At 38.4% G+C, this 20,961-nt stretch overlaps 1 protein-coding gene across 1 annotated transcript in view; it reads left to right on the forward strand.

Annotated features, from left to right (window-relative positions):
• The first annotated feature begins 226 nt into the window (after positions 1–226).
• C4BPA (complement component 4 binding protein alpha) overlaps positions 227–20,961 on the forward strand; it is a 23,891-nt gene continuing 3,156 nt past the window's right edge. The window contains exons 1-10 of the mRNA XM_077775095.1: positions 227–365; positions 1,353–1,535; positions 2,624–2,723; positions 6,910–6,995; positions 7,156–7,350; positions 8,324–8,506; positions 9,156–9,356; positions 15,486–15,674; positions 18,963–19,133; positions 20,356–20,531. Of these exons, the coding sequence (XP_077631221.1) occupies positions 227–365; positions 1,353–1,535; positions 2,624–2,723; positions 6,910–6,995; positions 7,156–7,350; positions 8,324–8,506; positions 9,156–9,356; positions 15,486–15,674; positions 18,963–19,133; positions 20,356–20,531 (1,623 nt within the window). The remainder of the gene's footprint in view (positions 366–1,352; positions 1,536–2,623; positions 2,724–6,909; positions 6,996–7,155; positions 7,351–8,323; positions 8,507–9,155; positions 9,357–15,485; positions 15,675–18,962; positions 19,134–20,355; positions 20,532–20,961) is intronic.

A 20,961-nucleotide genomic window follows, 5' to 3' on the forward strand; every position in this document is an offset into this window, starting at 1 on the left:
GAGAGGGGTGGAGAGAGAGAGAGAGAGAGAGAATTCCAAACAGACAAGCAGACTCCACACTCACCATGGAGTCCAACTCAGGGCTCTATCCCACAGCCCTAGGATCATGACCTGAGACTAAATCAAGAGTTTGCAGCTCAACAGACTGAACCACCCAAGTGTCTCTCAATAACTGTTTATTGAATTGAGTTCTTTCAGCAGAAAAATGTGGGAGAAGCATCAGGTCATGCGCCCTTGTGCTCCAAATGGGATCCATCATAGAAAAAAGAAAATGGCAGCCTGTCCCTTATTTAGGCTGTGGAAAGTCTCTGATCCAACTCTCTTCCAAATGACCTTGGTCGCTGCTCTGTTTGTTACTGTTCTTGGTGAGTAATAGAGAGATAAGTTCAGATTGGCAACAAATATTCAAGATCATCCACTTTTTCACTTTTAAGACCAACAGATGATTAAACTTTCAGCAGAAAGCACATTCAGCAACAAGGGATTTAGTTGATCAGAAATTTGGAATTTGAAATTTGATGGGGATTTGGAATTATTTGGGATTTAGGGGTAATTTGTTTTATCCACAAAGGGAGCAATTTTCTAGACACTTCCTCCTATCATTTCTCCTCCAGGGATTTCCAAAGCATCTGTCACCCAAGGATGACTTGAAACCAATCTGTATGATCTATCAGCCTGACTAAGCAATTGTCACTGCTTCTGGGTCTATCTAGAGAGAGAGGGGAAATAAGTATAGACTTCTACTAGGACTTCTGAAATGTAAATTAATCCTCTATTTAATTATTGCAAGGTCAGCAGGATTAAGACTTTTATGTTTCAAGGACCCCATGCTTTTTCCTTCACACCATTCAAAATCCAGCATGCACAAAAAATACAAACTAAAAAATGTTGTTCTTATCCATCTCCCAGCTACCTGGGTTTCCCTTTTCTGAGGCAACCAATCTTACACAATGTTTTTATGATGAAATGATATGCTTCTGTTGAGGGAAATTGTAGGAATTTCTGGCTTTGCCCAGTTACCTTGGAATCAGCAGATCTGAGGAATCTGATAGGTGGATGAAATCACATCTACTATCCTTTTAGATAAGTTATCTCATAAATAGCAGAAAGAGGACGAAAGAGTTCTGCCTTTTATTACTATCATTCATCATTAACATTATCATTATCCTTTATCAGCAAATATGTGCTACTGATCACTCACTGGATTCATTGAACAATGGGGATAATAGGAGTCGTTATTTTTCTTGATTAGAGGAGAATGGTTCTTCCTCTAAAAATTGTACTATTGAAACATTAAGACACTGTGTTTCAAGGTATTAACTTCTGGGATTCTTCGTCTTTTTGGTGTGCAGGTATTTGTGATGTCCCACCGAATTTACACTTTGCTTCTCCAACAAATGTGTTGAACCAGACTTCCTTCAGGTCTGGAACTATCCTGAAATACACCTGCCGCCCTGGTTACAGTAAGGATCTTTTTAAAAGTCAGGTTCTTACCTGCCAACGAAATTTATGGGTCTACGATGAGTTCTGTGTCAGTAAGTGTGAACAATCATTTTTCTTATTCGTGCTTTTCCCTTCTTTGCAAAATTGTTTCAGGAATTAAGTTTTCTGAACACAATTGATAATATTTGATTGCTAAGAAACCATCTAGTTGTCAGTTACTGATTCCAATGTACACATGTGTGCTACCTTTTGAAAAACATAACAAAACCATAAAAATTATAAACTACCTAGTTGCAGTGAAAAATAAGTTTATCGTTTGCAATATAGTTCAATAAACATTTCTTTCCAAAGTGAACTACAAATTCAGTTTTAAGATTTTGAAAAACATCTTCATTCTTTACAAAATTATAAAAAAATGTTATATGGCTAAGGATGCCTGGGTGGTTCAGTGGGTTAAGCTTCTGACCTTTGATTTTGGCTCAGGCCATGATCTCACCGTTTGTGGAATTGAGCCCTGTGTTAGGCTCTGCCCTGACCGCACAGAACCTGTTGGGATTCTCTCTCTCTCTCTCTCTCTCTCTCTCTCTCTCTCCCCCTTCACCACTTGCATGCAGTCTTTTTATCTCAAAATAAACACATACACTTTTAAAAAAAAGTTATGTGGCTACAGAGCAGTAATGCGGTTTCCAAAGAAACTTCACCCAAAATATTTGCTGTGTTTGGAAGAAGATTCTGTGATTCACTTACAGTTGAGAATAAATTCTGTAATGTTTTTCCAATAGTAAGGGCATACAATCTACAATTTTTGTTATACCTTTTGTAACTCATGAAATGCAGTTTTGAGTGGCCTAAATACAAAGTACATGCTACAGATATAGAATGGATCATAGATTCCTAATCAGTGTCTATCCTGGTTCATAGACTCCATAACCACAGTGATTTAACTGAGTATTTTTCTTTATTTGTGAAATGTACCAGAAAAATATGAGATCACATTTTGTATTCATTTATCCTCCAAAGTAAACATTTAATGTTTCAGGATCAGAAATAAGTTTGAATCTCAGTTTCTAGGTCTTTCTGGAAGCATAGGTCAAAGCTAATCAGTCAATCTTCTTTTCTAATGCCTTATCTATGAGTACATGGAATCACTAATTATCATTTTAATATTTTTTTTTGTCAGAGAAAAAATGCAGACACCCTGGAGAATTGCAAAATGGGCAAGTGATAGTTAAGACAGATATCTTGTTTGGATCACACATAGAATTCGCCTGCTCAGAAGGGTGAGTGTGAAGCAATCTAGAAATAATTCTTTTAAATTAATTTTTAAAAAGTAGCTAATGTGTTCATATAGTTCAAAAGTAAAAATGATTGGGCGCCTGGGTGGCTCAGTTGGCTAAGCATCTGACTTCGGCTCAGGTCATGATTTCACGGTTTGTGGATTTGAGCCCCGCATCGGGCTCTGTGCTGACAGCTCACAGCCTGGAGCCTGTCTTCAGATTCTGTGTCTCCCTCTCTCTGCCCTTCCCCCACTCATGCTCTGTCTCTCTCTGTCTCAAAAATAAACTATAAAAATTTAAAAGAAAAAACAAAAACAAAAATAAAAATGATGTAAAACCGTATACACTGAGAATTTTCACTTCTACTCTCTCACCACCCACTCCATTCTTTTGTGTCCTTAAACAAGGATCCACTTTTATTGGTTTCTTAAGTATCTTTCTAGTGTTTATTTTTTACAAACGCAAGTTAAGAAATCAGTATACATTTTTATTGTACCTTTCCAACAACGAACATAGCTTTGAAGATTCCTTCCTTCCTTTCTCTCTCTTTCTTTTCTTTCTTTCTTTCTTTCTTTCTTTCTTTCTTTCTTTCTTTCTTTCTTTCTCTCTCTCTCTCTCTCTCTCTCTTTCTTTCTTTCTTTCTTTCTTTCTTTCTTTCTTTCTTTCTTTCTTTCTTTCTTTCTTTCAGAGAGAGAGTGAGTGCAGGTAGAGGAGAGGAGCAGAGGTAAAGAGAATCCCAAACAGGCTCCATGTTCAGAATGAAGCCTAATGCAGGGCTTGATCCCACAACCCTGGGATTGTCACCTCAGCTGAGATCAAGGGTTGGCTGTTCAACTGACTGAGTCAATCAGGCACCCCTGAATCTTGTCTTGTTTTTTACTCATCAGTGTATACAGGACATAGTTCCACATTTGTGCATAGAAGTTCCTCATTGATTTACCTTTACAGCTTCATAGAATGTTTCCAATTTTTGCTGTTCTGAATGGTGCTCTGATGTATTACCTTGTACATAAATAATTTTGTACAGATGTAGTTATATCTATAGGGCCAATTTCCAGAGCGGGATTTCTGGGTCAAAGAGTACACATTTTTGAAAATTTTAAAGATATTGCAAAATTGCTCTCCTTAAAGGTTACAGTGTTTTGCAGAGTATGTAAATGTCTTTCTCTTCAAAAACTTTCTGTATTGCCAAGCTTTTGAAAGCTTATAAAGTTTTTGAAAATTTTCCAATTTAATAGGTAAAACTGGAATTTCACTATAGTTTCAATGTATATTTCTCTTATTATGAGTGAGGCTGAACATATTTTTACGTGTTCAAGAACACTACTTATTTGTGGACTATTTGGCATATCCCTTTGCCTATATTTTCAATTAATTTGTTGAATTTTTATTCTTAATTTTTAGGCTAGATATATACATACATGAACCTCTATATATACACAGGATATACACACATGAACCTGTGCTTATTAGGGTTTAGAGTTTTTTTCTGATATGAATTGCAAACTTTCTCCCCAAGTATATAATTTTTCTTTTTACATTTTTTTTCTTCTCAAGGAAAAAATGTGTTTCTGCTTCAAGTTCATCAATTTCTCTTTTTAAAATGACTTCTCGGGGGGTGGGGCACCTAGGTGGCTCGGTTGGTTAAGCGTTAGACTCTTAATTTTGGCTCAGGTCATGATCTCATTCTCATGAGTGTGCTCTATGCTGAGCTTGGAGTCTGCTGCTTAGGGTTCTCTCTCTCCCTCTGTCTCTCCCCTTCATTCTCTCTCTCTCTCTCTCTCTCTCTCAAATCAATAAATAAAAAAATAAAATAAAATAAAATAAAATAAAATAAAATAAAATGACTTCCAGATTTTAGGTCATTGTTTAAAAGTCCTTCTCCAATACAAGATTTTAAAGTATTTGCCTAGATTTCTTCTACTGCTTGCACGTTTTCATATTTTTAAAGTTTAAAGCTTTGATCCATTTAGAGTCAACATATAATATACAGCATGAAGTGCATATTTTAGGCTATATTTTTCCATATGACTTTCCTGTTACCGCAAAAGTCCATCTTCAGTTTACTAATTTGAGAGCGCTTTTTGGTACTGCATTAAATTCTCATATGTGTCTCATATATATCATGTATGTATCTATATGTTTCTACTAAATCCCATTGTTTGCCTCTATATTTATATACTCATTTCACAGTGACCTGCTTATCAAGACTTTATAATGTGTCTTAACAGCCAATATAAGTAGTCTTGCCTTACTGCCTTTAAAAAAAAGGCAGACAAAACTTGTTTGTTTTTTACATAAAGTTTTAAGTTAAGCATTTTTTTATTTTATTTTTTTAAAGTTTATTTATTTTGAGAGAGAAAGAGAGAGAGAGGAAGAGAGGGAGAGAGAGGGGGGGAAAGAGAGAGAATGAGTGTGGCTCAAACTCAGGAACTATGAGATCATGACCTGAGCCAAAGTTGGATGCTTAACTGAATGAACCACCCAGCAGCCTCTAAATTTAGCCATATTTTAAAATCAGTGCTGGATTAGTGTTTAACTTAAGTTTTGAAGAATAGACTCTTTTAAATGTTGAGTCTCCCTGGACAAAAATAGGCTCTTGTAGGGGATGCAACACTTTTCCTCTCCCCTCTTAGGGTCTCTGACTGGGCCTGAGAATTAGGTTGATATAAAACAGATTAACCGGAGAAAAGCATACACATTTTATTTTTAGACACACAGGGGAGCCTACAGCAGGAGAACTGAAGACCCAAGAGGTGATTAGACCCAAGTGTTTATATGCTAGGTTGAAAAAAAAGTAGCAATTGTAGAAAAATAACAAAAATACATGGGGAAGCTACAGGAAGATTAAGGGTTATTTTCACAAGGTCTGTTTGTAAAGAATTCTCTTGGCTTCAACTTTTCATCTCTGGTGATAAGATTGTTCTTTTCCTCGTGGTATAGGGAGAGTATCTCCCACATGACAATTTTATCTCCTGCTTTCAGGAAGAAAAGGGAAGTCCAAGTGCCTTTCCTGTGTCTGCCATTTCAAGTGCCTTTAGCTCAAAATAATTTTCAGTAATTTTACTCTTTGCTGTCTTGGAATATATCATTTAGGTCAACATTTTTTGCTATTTGCTGCTATTTTAAAATGTAGATTAGGTAATATTTTACTTCTGTAATACTTTCTTTGATATCCATTTTAAAATAGCTATTTTGTTTTGTTTTGTGTTCCTCCTTCAGGTTCTCCAACTAAGTATGTGTTGATTTTCCTTTGCTTGCTATCTGTGTTTAATATTTTCCTATAATGTTGTTTTCTTTAGTTTGATTTTCTCACATATGTGAGCCTTATTTATCCCTTATGGCTCCCAACACGGAAAATGAGAGGACTCAGAATGGAAGAGCTGGCAGAACACTAAAGTGCTCCGTTGGAAAAACTGGAAACCACACTTTTCAGTTGGTTTCCTGGGTAGTTTGGAAAACTTACATTTTTAAGAAATTTCAAAATAAAAAAAATACTTACTTCTCACTCTCTTTTATCTTATTAAAAGATTCATTTTTCTTTACGTTATCATTAAGTAAATCCTCTAGTTTGCCAGAGGTCACATTTGCATTAGGCTTCATTCAGAGTGTACATTATTCCTTGATGAGAGTACAATTTTAAAACATACTAACAGTGCCTTTTCTTTCTGTTACCATAATATACAGAAGGCAGTAAGACAAATTAAAGAAAGCTTAGAACTTGTAAAGAGCTATAAAAATGGGAATCGTGAACAGGGAGTTAATGGTGTATTGGAGAGGGTAAGCACCTCTAAGTCAGAAGTAGGCTGCATGTCAGAGGACATGAATGTTTGGGGCCAGTAACCTGGCTGGTACTGTCCTCTACAAAAACACTGCAGAGCACACTCAAATGAAAAGCCTTTTACCCTACATTGTTCTGTTTGAGCTCGGGATAAACTCCACGCTTAATAAATAGTTGATATCCAACAATAGATTCCAGAATAAAAGAATGAATGAACAAACATGCACATCTCATTGCAATGATGAAGTTTTACTGAATGGAGTGCTCAGTGGGAAGTGCTATTTGGAAAACATTGTTTCTTCATTTTTTAAAATATTGAGTAATCAGTTAATTTGTTTAGACCTCTTTATCCAACTTCATTTAGAGTCCGAAGAATTTCATTGAAATCTTTGGTCCTGTCTTATTCAGATATGTTTTAATTGGCTCAGCCACTAGTCATTGTGATATCTATGATAAAGGAGTTGATTGGAGTGATCCTCTCCCACAATGTATAAGTAAGTAAAGACTTTTTCTAACTTCAGCATAAGCCTAAATGATGTTCAGTACTAAAACTCCTGTGCATCTTTGCTGCATCTTCTATCCTCCATTAAAATTTGTATCATGAATTTTAGATTTGCAAGGATACGTTCCCTGATTATTTCTTTCTCATCCCAGTTGCTAAGTGTGAGCCTCCTCCAGCCATCAGCAATGGGAAACACAATGGTGGAGATGAAGATTTCTATATATACGGCTCTTCTGTTACCTACAGCTGTGACCCCAACTTCTCACTGTTAGGCAAAGCCTCCATTTCTTGCACAGTGGAAAATAAAAAAATAGGCGTCTGGAGCCCAAGTCCTCCTACTTGTAAGAGTAAGTCATGGTGCCTGGGTGGCTCAATTGGTGAAGCATCTGACTCTTGATATTAGCTCAGGTCATGATCATCGATCAGGTCATGAGATCGAGCCCTTCTCCTCCATATCGAGTCCTGCATGGAGCCTCTCATCTGGCTCCACACTGAGCATGGAGACTGCTTGAGATTTTCTCTCTGCTCCATTCCGCTCGTGTGTGCTCTCTCTCTCAAAATAATTTTAAAAATTAAAAAAATAAAGGTAAGTCACAATGGTGAATTTTGGATTGGAAGGTGAATTTGTTGGGGGAAATGGAATGATTACAAGAGTAATTATTGCTATGATGCTTTCATTTCTTCTCCCCAACTGACTTATGCATGGTGTACCACTGTGCAGTAATGAGCAGCACCAATCTCTCATCGGCTTTGCAAAGTGAATTTGGTTTTCATTCACACTGAGTCTGCTCCATGTCTGGGAGATTCCAGGGCAGTGTAGTCTGGGTGGTAGTTTAGCAACAAACTTAAGCAGTCCATGATGCTTTAATCTTGTGGTACCTGCACATCAAAACGTGCTTTCAAAATCTGCTCAATAGGTGAAGAGAGAAAAGTAAATTATGCCCTGGCTTCTTAAAAGAGCTTTGGAGGCACCTGGGTGCCTTAGTCGGTTAAGTGTTGGACTCTTGATTTTGGCTCAGGTTATGATCTCATGGTTCGTGGGTTCGAACCCTGCATCAGGCTCTGTGCTGACAGCTTGGCGTCTGGAGCCTGCTCCAGATTCTGTGTTTCCCACCCTCTGTGCCTCTCTCCCACTTGCGCTCTGTCTCTGTCTCTCTCAAAAATAATAAACAAACATTAAAAAATGTTTTGTATGCATCCACTTGGCATATACTGTATTAGGCTTTTGTGTTATAGTTGACACTGGATTAACAACAGCAGTAATATCCTCATTTCCATTTCTCCTTTATAATCCATTCATATCTTCTTTTGATTCTTTAGAAATCTCTTGTTCTAAGCCAGAGATTCAAAATGGAAAAATAATCTTGGGATTTGGACCCCACTATACTTATAAAGACTCCATGGTATTTGACTGCAATAGAGGTTTTATTCTCAAAGGAAGCAGTTTAATCCACTGTGAAGAAGATAACAGCTGGAATCCTCCTCCTCCCACTTGTGAGCTCAGTAAGTATGGACCATAAAAGGATTTCATGTTTTCATCTTAATTACCCAGAAATGTTGGTGAGGGCATACTTGTATGATGAGACCCACTTGATTCACAGTGAAAACTTAAATTTAGATCAATGACTGTCTACGTCTTGTAGTTGTTGGGGGAAAAAAATGAGACAGTCCACTGGGCGATATCTTCTATAATCACAAAAGGTTGCCACATACAGTTGTGCAGGTTGTGGACTCTCCAGTGCTAAAGGGAGACATTAACATGGTAGACATTGTGGATTAGTATATTTCTTTCAACAATTCTCTTGCAGTTAGAAGAAAATTGTTTCCTTCCAAAAAAAATCATTACATTATGATAATTTCCCCCCATGGGGGGGACACTTTTTCTAAATTCCTCAAATTTATTATATGGCCTAACTATGATTCTGACACTCTGAAATTATAAACTCATGTGGATCCTTAAGAATTACATTAATACTAATAATGATAACTTGGTGCTAGTCTGTTTCTGGTGTGGTCGATGCATCAGCCAGGCCAAGATGGTTTCTGACTGAATGATCACAGGAGATCCTTTGGTAGGGACAGGCTAGTTGATGGTCACTGCTGCATCACTAGTAACAGTGTCTTTTCCCCCTTGTTCTTCCTTTACGAGCAGATAGTTGTATTGGCTTACCAGACATCCCAAATGCCTCCTGGGAAACATATAACCACCACATGTCAACAAATCAGAGAATTTATAGTGTTGGAACTATGTTGAAGTACAGGTGCAATGATGGCTATAAGCCTATTTCAGATTCGCCTACGACTGTGACTTGTCAGGAAAATTTGACTTGGACCCCACATGTAGAGTGTAAGGGTGAGTTTCTGCTTTTTAAATCTTTTTGTGTATTAAATGTCCAAAATGTGCCAGGATTTCTTTTCTTTTCTTTTTTTTTTTACAAATAGTTTATTGTCAAATTAGTTTCCACATAACACTCAGTTCTCATCCCCACAAGTGTCCTCCTCCATGCCCATCCCCCCCTCCCCCCCACATCCATCAGTCCTCAGTTTTTGTCAGCATTCAAGAATCTCTCATGGTTTGCCTCTCTCCCTTTCCCCCACCATTTCCGCCCTTCTTCTCCCCCTTGTTCCTCCGTCAAGTTCCTCCTAATCCTCCTATACGTGCAAACATATGATATTTGTCCTTCTCTGCCTGACTTATTTCACTCAGCATAACACCCTCAAGGTCCATCCATGTTGCTACACATGGCCAGATTTCATTGTTTCTCATTGCCATGTAGTATTCCATGGTATAGATAAACCACATCTTCTTGATCCATTCATCTGTTGATGGACACTTAGGCTCTTTCCATGTTTTAGCTATTGTGGAGAGTGCTGCTATGAACATTGGGGTGCATGTGCTCCTATGCCTCAGCATTTCTGTATCCCTTGGGTAAATTCCTAGCAGTGCTATTGCTGGGTCATAGGGGAGTTCTATTGTTAGTTTCCTGAGGAACCTCCACACTGTTTTCCAGAGGGGCTGGACCAGTTTACATTCCCACCAACAGTGTAGGAGGGTGCCCGTTTCTCCACATCCTCACCAGCATCTAGAGTTCTCTGATGTGCTCATTTTAGCCACTCTGACTGGTGTGAGGTGGTATCTCAGTGTGGTTTTGATTTGTATTTCCCTGATGAGGAGGGATGCTGAGCATCGTGCCAGGATTTCTTTTCTTATCTTAAATGAATGCAGTTTTATCTTTCAAGCTAAGTTGAGAATTATAATAAATCAACAGAAGAGTGAAGTATTACTGTCAGAAGAGATTATGCAAGTCTTGGAGGAGCTGAGAATTATAACTTTTCCTTATCCTTGTTCACAATCAAATGGGATATGGTACAGATGTGAAGTATTATGCACATTAAATAGCATCATTACTGGTGCAGGGAGAATGGAGGATAGTGCTCATCTATGGACAAAGCCAGGCCCCCACCACAGCCCTTTCCTCTCCAATGTAGTCTTTGGGGTGCTTAGTAGAAGGAAAGACTATGACACAGTCATGAGCTCAACCAGCTGCAAGATGACTTGTGTCTCATGTCTTTGAACTATGAGACTGCAGGCTATAGGAGTTGGGTCTCGTGACCTTCCTCTAGAAGACAGACCTTGACCCCTGACCCAGTACTCTTGCCTCAGAGGGATAGACAGGAGACTTTGTCCAGTCTAACTGGTAAGAGATGTCTTTTCTCTTTCTGAGAGAATGTGAGGGGCTGAGAGACAGGTGGATGCAATTTTATGGGTTTCAGTGGAATTGAGGACAGAAGGAGAAAATGCTTTCTTCCACATATGAGAATCTGGCCATTTTAGAGGTGAAGACACTGAGGCCCAGAATATAGGGAATCTTTATTCTATAGACTGGAACTTGAAGAATATGTAAAACGAACAAGTAATGAAAAGTTGTAAATTAGATCAACTCATTGGAAGATCACTTATTTCACATTAGGACTTAGAGCTTAATTGCAATGATTTAAACTCATTTGAAGGAAATAAAATGAAGGATTTTTAATAAAATGACTGAATTAAAATATATTTAATGATTACTACCACCACTTAAATATCAAAGAAGTAATTAATACAAGTCTTTGAAGCTTCTCTTTAATGAATAAAGAACAGTGATTGTAATTAATGCACTATTTTTTTCTGTATAAATTCATGCTTATTTACACATGGTTAAAAGGGTATTTCTGTTTTCCTCCATCTTTTTCTTTTCTTCTTGTCTTATTATTAAAGTATAGTTGACACAAAATGTCACATTATTTCATGTGTACAACATACTCTGACAATTCTGGACATTACTCAATGTGACCACAATAAGTGTAGTCACCATCTGTCACCATACGTTATCGCAATATCACTGACTATATTCCTTATGTTACTTTTTATCTCTGGGACTTATTTATTCTACAGTTGGGAATTTGCACCTCTTGATTCTCTTCACTTATTCCACCCATCTCCCAGTAGCCTCCCCTATGGCAACCACTAGTTTGTTCTCTGCATTTAAAGTCTGTTTGGTTTTTTGGCTTTGATTATTTTGCTGTTTGTTAGATCCCACATATGGGTGAAATCCTATAGTATTTGTCTTTGTCTGACTTATTTCACTTAGCATAATACCATCTAGGCCCATCCATACGTTGTAAATTGCAAGATCTCATTATTTTTTATGACTGAGTAATATTCAGTAATGTGTGTAAATATACACACACACACACACACCACATCTTCTTTACCCATGCATCTTTCAATGTACACTTGAATTCTTGCATGTCTTGGTCACACCAATTTATATTCCCAGCAACGGTGTCCAAGAGTTCCCTTTCCACCACATCCTAGCTAACACATGTTATTTCTTGTCCTTTTGATACTAATCATTCTGACAGGGTTGAGGTGATGTCTCACTGTGGTTTGATTTGCATTTCCCTGGTGATTAGTGATGTTGAACAACTTTCCATGTGTCTATTGGCCATCTGTACGTTTTCTTTATAAAAACATCTATTCAGGCAGTTTTGATCAGATTATTTTATTTTTTCAGTGTTGAGTTTGATAAGTTCTTTATATATTTTGGATATTAACCCCTTAACTGAATGTATCATTTACAAGTATCCTTTTCCATTCAGTAGATTGCCTTTTTGTTTCATTGATGGATTCCTTCACTGTGCAAAAGCTTTTTATTTTGGCAAGGTCCCACCAATTTATTTTTGCGTTAGCTTTCCTTGCTTGGAAAGACAGTCCATAAAAATGTTGCTGATGCTAATGTCCAAGAGATTAATTCCTATGTTTTCTTTTTGGAGTTTTATGGCTTTGGGTCTCACATTTAGGTCTTTAGTCCATTTTGAGTTTATTCTTGTGTATGGTGTAGGAAAGTGGTCCAGTTTCATTCTTTTGCATGTAGCTCTCTCGTTTTCTCAATACCCATTTATTGAAAATACTGTGTTTTCCCCATTGTATATTCTTTGTCATAGATTAATTGATTATATAAACATGGGTTTATTTTGGCACTCTCTATTCTGTTCTAGTGATCTATGTGTCTATTTTTGTGCTAGCACCATACAGTTTTAATTACTATAGCTTTGTAGTATGTCCTAAAATCTGGAGTTGTGATACTTCCAACTTTGTTCATTATAAGGATTATTTTAGCTGTTAGAGGTCTTTATGGTTCCATATAGATCTTAAGATGGTTGGTTCTAGTTCTGTGAAAAATACTATTGGCATTTTGATGGAGATTGCCTTAAATCCATAGACTGTTTTGGGTGGTATGAATATTTTAAGAATATTAATTCTTCCAGTCCGTGAGCATGCATATCTCTCTTTTTGTTTGTGTCATCTTAAATTTCTTTCATGAGTGCTATATAGTTTTCAGAGTATAGGTCTTTCATTTCCTTGGTTAAATTTATTCCTAGGTATCTTATTCTTTTTGGTACAATTGTAAATGGGACTAATTTCTTAATCACTCTTTCTGCTACTTTGTTATTAGTATATAGAAACTGAAGAGATTTTTTTTAAAGCTTTTATTTATTTACTTTGAGAGAGAGAGAGCGAGCGAGCAAAGGCCAAGAGAGAGGGAGAGAAAGAATCCAAAGCAGTCAGCACATTGTAAGTGCAGAGCCCATGCAGGGCTTGAACTCACAACTGTGAGATCATGACCTGAGATGAAATCAAGAGTTGGACACTTAACCAATTAAGCCACCCGGGGTCCTGAAACACTATAGATTTCTATATATTAATTTTGTGTCCTATGACTGTTTTAATTTATTAGTTCTAATAGTTTTTGTTGGAGTCTCGGGGATTTTCTATATATAGTATCATGTCATATGCAAATAGTGACAGTTTTACTTCCTCCTTACCAATGTGGATGCCTCTTACTTCTTCTTCTTGTCTGATTGCTACAGCTAGGGCTTCCAGTACTATGTTGAATTAAAGTGGCAAGAGTGAGCAGCTTTGTCTTATTCTTGATCTTATAGGAAAAGATTTCAGTTTTTCACCATGATCATTATGATGACAAACTATGGGTTTTTCATATGTGACCTTCTCATGTTGAAGTATGTTTCCTCTGAACCCACTTTGTTGAAACTTTTTTTTTTGGTCACAAATGGATCTTGTGTTTTGTCCAATCTTTTTTCTGCATCTTTTGAAATGATTATATGTTTTAAAAAATATTTTGTCTCTTGTTAATTTGATGTATCACATTCATTGATTTGCAAATATCGAACCATACTTCCACTCCTGGTATAAATCCCACATGATTATATTGAATAGTCCTGTTAATGTATTGGTGAACTTGGTTTGTTAATATTTTGTTGAGAATTTTTGCATCTGTGTTCATCAGGAATATTGCCTGCAGTTTTTTTTTTCTAGTGTTTTTTTTTCTTCTGGTTTTGGTATCAAGGTAATATTGTTTCCATAGAAGAAATTTGGAAGTTTTCCTTCTACTGTTTTCAAAATATTTTGAGAAGAATGGACATTAACTCTTCTTTAAATGTTTGGTAGAATTAACCTGTGAATAGTGAAGTCATCTTGCCTGGACTTTGGTTTGTTGGAAGTTTAAAAACCTACTTTAAAATAATATTTATTTTACTCACTAGAGTCTTATTGATTTAATTCTTTAATAAAGGATATTTTTTAATCATTTAAAAAGCAGAAGGGAGGGGTGAGGGGCACTTGGGTGGCTCAGTCAGTTAAGCATCCGACTCTTGATTTCAGCTCAGGTCATGATCTCATGGTTTGTAAGATGGAGCCCCATTGTCAGCATGGAGCTTCCTTGGAGTTTTCTCTCCCTGCCTCTCTCATGCCACTCCCTCACTAATTCTCTCTGTCTCTCAAGATAAATAAACTTAAAAAAAGAAACTATTAAAAGATAATAAAGGGGCACCTGGGTGGCTCAGTCTGTTAAGCGTCTGACTTCGGCTCCGGTCATGATCTCACGGTTCGTGGGTTCAAGCCCCATGTCGGGCTCTGTGCTGACAGCCAGCTCAGAGCCTGGAGCCTGTTTCAGATTCTGTATCTCCCTCTCTCTCTGACCCTCCCCTGGTCATGCTCTCTCTTTCTCTCTCTCTCAGAAATAAATAAAACATTTAAAGAAAAGATAATAAAAATCAGAAGTGAAATGGTATTTATCCTAGTTATCAGAAATTGTGAAACAGTGTGGACTTGGACTCATGACTAAAATACTTAAAAGTACTTTTGCAGTATTACCTAAACATTATATAATGTGGAAAATACATAAATATTGGATGTTTTTATTATAATTCATAAATAAATGAGTGGCAAGAGTATTTGAGTATGCCTAAAATATCCCTATCGTAGTGCTAGTCAATCTCCTGATGTGAAGAATAGGATATTTTAATTTGCTATGATAATTTCTCTTACATCAAACAATATCAAGTTCTACCTGAAAGTAGTTCTACTAATTAATAAAAAAGCATATCTTTACATCAGCTCTTATTGCATTAAAATGAAAGAACTTAAAAAGCTCTTTCTCTTAAATTTGACATCAAAAAAGAAAAATCCTGGCCATGTGCAGTAATTCAAATATTTTCCTGTGCATTAGCTGTCAGGTGGATATAAACTTTTAGGGACATATTTCCTCCTGTTACTGAGGCAGTGTAAGTTATTGGAGAGGTTAATAATGTTGTAACCCTAGTGAAAACACAAAGCAATCGATGTTATTTGTCACTGTTTTTGAATACTTCAGAAAATTTACACTTTCGTACAGGTTTCATCCAACTTCTTATTTTGGAACCTCCTAATGAAATTATGTAGTTGGAAGGAAATGACTGGGTTGGACTACTTTAGCAATCAGGGGCAGGGCAAGCAGACCCAAAGTGTCTCTGGAACCCTCTTCTGTCTCTAAGTTCTCTTCAGTGGTGACATGCCCAAAAGGTGGGAATGAGCTTATTATCCATCAAAGCCTCATTGCAGTGATTTTACTAACCTTTAGTCTCATTTTTAATTTTTTAGAGGTATGTTGCCCAATACCAAACCTGAAGAACGATGGCCAAATAATTGAAAAGAAAACTAGTGCTGCCAATAGCTGTCCTTTTTTCAAGGGAGATGCAATTTTATATACGTGTTATAAGAGATATACGTTTGAAGCTACATGTCAAGCAGATGGCACATGGTATCCCAAAACACCAACATGTGATGAGAGTAAGAGCTTTTGGATTTGTGTTATTTTAGATGTTTCTTTGTATCAAAGTGATGGAGATTAATAAGGAAAGGTTTGAAATTAGCTACAAGATTTTATATAACCTGCATGGTTTTTAGAATGGATAAATTTGTTAAAGAGCACTGCCCACCACCCCCAGTCCAACTTTCCTTTTCCCACCCCCCACCCCATTGTTTCTTTCCAATGTCTTGATCTTGGTTCTTTGCTTTGCTTTTCTGAATCAGGAAAATAGGCCACATCTAATAGATAAGCTGGACTTTTCAATTATTGCCTTGTTATTTTTGGATTTTTGTCCTTTTTTTGTCTTCTTTCTGGTCCATATACCCAATCTGCAGTTCAATACACATTCAAATCTATTTGAAGCCGTCTTTCTAAACTAACGTCCTTTCTTCCTCAAACTTCCTTCTTTCCTTCTGCATCCATCCATTTAGCTTGCACACACATACCCAGACTATATGCCTATGATCCAGGCTCGGCTTTTTTCTGTTCTGTCAATTGGTTATCATAGACATGCCCACAGAGCCATAAGTGTGAGCTAAAGCAGCACCTGGGCCACCGTGGATGGGCACAGGGAGAGTCCAGGCTTCCATCTTTGTGCAGGTTCTTGTGCCATCGGGTCCTGCACATGCTCAACACCAGATGATGACTCCCACTTTATAGTGAATTGTGTGTTGCCTGCCTGGCCTTATAACTTGTTGGTTCCAATACAATAGCTCAGGAAGCGTGATTTGGGCACATGCTCACTTCATGACCCAATGTCAGGCACGGTTTCTATCAGGACCAAACAACATGTCAAGAGTTATGTCTCAAAGAGTGCATAATTCTCTGGAGCAGTGCATGGCCTTGCTTCCGGAAGTCAAGGGTCTGTGTTGTGATAGTCCCATTGACATTTGTATGTTTTCCGACTATAGCCACCTTCAGTGTACCAGGCTATATATGCAATGTCCTAAGGTTTAAAAACAGAACGATTTCCCTGACACTGGACTAGCTGCCAAGAGAGAGTCCTCTCCCAACAGAGGCTGCACTCCAACCCAACTGTGTTTGTCATCTAGCGCATGGTCAGGAATAGTATTCCCAAGTATGGAACATGCAGCCTCTAGAAACCAGAAAGTTCTATAATGTTGTTCATCATTTTTTTCTTGCTGTGATGGGCCATTTATAAGAATTTGACTTTAGTTTGGAGGGATAGCCTAGCAGCCATTGCCGTGGACCTCTACATATTGTATTGATCTGGCAATCCCTTGAATCTTTATAGGCTATATTCTGGAGCATCATTCTGCAGGTTGGGAAAGCCTCAGGCTTTCCCTTCACCTCCTAAGTCTCTCTTGTGTGTCTTTTTTACTAGTCACGCAGAATACCCACAGCATTTCTGGTGACCAAACATGTGGGGTTTTTTCTTACATCAAGAATTCTCCACAGCACCATCTGGGTGTCCTATAATTTAACTCAATGCCTACAGTATTGACCTGGAGATAGTGTCACATCCCACAGCTTAAAGACTCAGTCTCACAGAATTGCCACGTCCCTCTCGACTTCATATGCCAATTGAGGATAGTATGTCCCCAGGTTACCACCAAAATCTAGGATACAAATTGGAGGTTCCCATAACTTCCTTCTCAAGTTCCATTAATTTGCCTAAGTTATTTACAGAACTGAGGGAAACACTTTCTTTTGTATTTACCAGTTTATTAAATGGTATGATGAAGGATACAATGAACAGCCAAATGAAGCGATATATAGAGTGAAGTCTGGGAGGGTCCCAGGCACAGGCGCCCCTGTCCCTGTGAGTTGCTGTACATCACCTTCATAGTATCTGGATGTGTTCAGCCACCTGACAGCTCTCCAAACCATATACTCCTAAGATTTTATGGAGGCTCACCCTCTGTAGTGTGATCAGTTACTGACACTGTTTCCAACCTCTCCCCTCTTTGGAGAGGAGAATGGGGCTGAAACCTTCTAAGGTTTATTCATGGCTTGGTCTTTCTGGTGACCAGCTCCCATCCAGGAGCCACTGAAAGTTGTCTCAGTAGGAAAAAGATGTTTTTAGTGTTCTCAGCACTTAGGAATTTACAAAGGTTTAGGAGGTCTGCACCAGGAACTGGCACAGATCTCTCTCTTTCTCTCTCTCTTTGTTTCTGTCTCTCTCTCTCTGCTCTTCTGTCTCTATCATCTAAATCTAGATATCCCTCTATATATGACATCATGCTAGAATCTTCTTGTCCATGGTGTCATATAACTAGATCTAAATGACTTATCTATATCTATCTATCTCTCTATCTTTCTATCATCTATCATCTAGATTAGGATATCTATATATATATGACTTCATGCTAGATTCTTCTTGGCAATGATGTCATATGTATATTATAACTAGATCTAGAGAATCTATCTATCAATGTATCTCTCTGTCTATCTATCTACACACTGGCTTCTTGCCCATTCAGTAGAATTAACACGATGCCTTAGATATACTGGAAATGTGGATGTCCAGACAGTCTTAGTATCTTCAGGCTCTTTTGTGACAGGCGCCAGAGACTAATCACAATCCAGGTCTAAAACTATAGATGTGGGATTGGATCCTTCCATGTGTATGCAAACTGTTTCTGAGACTTTCTTTCTGAGTGGGATGAATAGAAGGAAGGCACTAGCCAAACCAGTGACCTCAATTACCTGAAGATACTTATGTCTACTTTACCAAAGATACCACATCTGAAATGAGACTAAAATGTTCAGTTTTCAATACTTTACTGTATTTTTCATATTCCTATTTTTCCAGGTAGACAGATTGGGGAAGTAAATGGCGATATGATGGAAATATAATTTAGTTCTTCAAGAATGACACCGATTTTACCATTTCTCCCTGCCCCTTTGTATATGATGTTTTTGTTAATATAGTGTCTTTGCTTCCTGGGGGAGGGAATGGGGAGTATCAATGGCTTCCTCTTGACTTCATGGATACAATTGGTCTTACCCCTTAGGCCAAAAATTCAATATGGGGTTTGGGCCAAGTATTAATTTTGTTTATTCCTATTATACTTTTGATGCTATTGGAAATGACCATCAAGTGGTCTAATAAGGGGGCCGTGGTGGTTCCTCAGCCTGAGGCTTACAGGAGGGAAGCCCAGGTCTAGGCTTTGGCTAAGTGATCTTATGGGCAGAGGAGACGAAGGACAGAATGAAGCCTCCTACAAACCACACAGGTTCTGGGGTGAGTTTTATTTTACATTCTACAATTTCATGCTCTCTCACTTTTATCTCTCACCATCAAGATTGTGATTTCCCTCCTACCGTTGCCCATGGATATTATGAACGACAAAAAACATACAGCGTATTCAGAACTGAGGTGATATACAAATGTGACAAAGGATACACTCTGGTTGGAGAAGCCAGACTCTCCTGCAGTTCTTCACGCTGGTCCCCTGCAACCCCTCAGTGTAAAGGTAACTCCAGCTCCCTTCTCAGTCTGGTGGGTGGAGGTGTCACCAAAGCATGGAGAGTAAAGCTTCTTCCTGCCAGAGGCAGGGAGGAAACATCTGATCTGATTTGATGGACTTGAAATCATTACTGTGTTCAGGATGCAGACTTTACAAAGGGACAATATTAACATCAACCTCCCCAGTCTTTCTCCCAGTTGTAAAACTCAGCCCCATTCTTACTTTTAAGAAACATTCTGCAGGTGGAGCACGTGATATATGGCCTGTGGCAAAATTTCCATGGAGGCTTGCTCTAGCATGAATGTGGACTCTCACGGGCCAGTTCCAATCATCCCAGAGTGGCACATACTTCCATCACAGCCCCGTGCAGATGCACCACCTGCCCATGACATAGGCTGCATGTGCCCATCTGTAGTGGGGACAGATGAGTCAAGATTGGCTCTGGGTTTTACATGCACACAGGTTGCTAACACTTTGCCATCAGCAACTCCGGGGATTATATGTCACCATGGTCTCCAGTGCACACAGGGGGCAATAGGAGAAGAGGTTGTCAGATACCTAGAAGGACTGAGTCCTAACTTGACTTTTTCTAGACTGTATAATGCCTAGTGTGTTGCTGGCATTGAGATGGGAAGGTTATTGCTTTGAATCCTGGGAACCCGTGATCACATGTTTTTATATAGCGTATCATGGGACCCATCATCTTTAAATAAATGAAGACCTCAGACAATTTTTCTGCTTTTTTTTCCCTGTTTGTTTTTAAAATATTTCCTTATTTTTGAATAAATTTTTGATCGAGCAGGAGAAGGAAAGGCAGAGAGAGACAGAGGATCTGAATTGGGCTCTGCACTGACAGGAGAAAACCCAATGTGGGGCTTGAACTCGTGAATCCTGAGTTCATGATTTGAGTCCAATTCGACACAAAATCAACTGAGCCACCCCGGCGCCCTTCAGACAGGTTTATTAAACTGTCTATATCTCCACTTTCTCCTAGTAAGATGGGAATAAGAACAGCCCTCACTTCACAGAGCTGAGAGACTCACCTAAAATGCTTAGCTCGACTGTGATATGTGGTCAGTGCTCAACAAAAGTGGAATTAATATTATTGTTACCAAACAAAAGAAGAGCTAGAACAATTAGCAGCACCCATAATAGTTATAATCTTAGCCTGCTGTCCTGTACTTTTTCTTAGATTTACAGATTCTTTAAAACCATGTTTCCTTTGTAGCTCTGTGTCCAAAACCAGAAATAGCCCATGGAAAGCTGTCCGTGGATAAAATTCAATATGTTGAACTTGAAAATGTCAGCATCCAGTGTGACTCTGGTTTTAAGCTGGTCGGTCCTGAAAGTATCACTTGCTTAGACAACAGAACGTGGTCCCCCGATGTGCCCAAGTGTGAGTGGGTAAGTGGCACAATTCAAGAAGAGCTTCCGTCCTATCACACACTAGAAATTACATTCCCCTTCCCACCCCCAAGCACTGTCCCAGCCAGCAATGGTGAGATCTGACTTGTCAGGATTCATTCCTGACTCCGTCCAAGGAACCCTCTTTTATCTTGAAGCACTGTGGTCAGCTAGGAGTAACAGATTTTCCTCTCTCACTGGAGATTGGAAAATCCGAGCCCCTTACAGAGAAGAGGGTGTCAGGCACCTGAAGCACTGGGGCCAAACTTGACTTCTAGACTATCTCATGTTCTGTGTTCCACTTCTGGACCATGTCAGAAACAGCCTCTGTCTTCACAGAGGCCTCCTATGAAACTGTCTCAGAACCAGTCCCTATTGGTTGGGAGGACTAAGTTGGGACCCGAGGTGTTTTCTGGGTTCCCTGCTCACC

Source organism: Crocuta crocuta, unplaced genomic scaffold, assembly GCF_008692635.1.
Source record: "Crocuta crocuta isolate KB4526 unplaced genomic scaffold, BGI_CrCroc_1.0 scaffold207, whole genome shotgun sequence".
Taxonomy (NCBI): domain Eukaryota; kingdom Metazoa; phylum Chordata; class Mammalia; order Carnivora; family Hyaenidae; genus Crocuta; species Crocuta crocuta.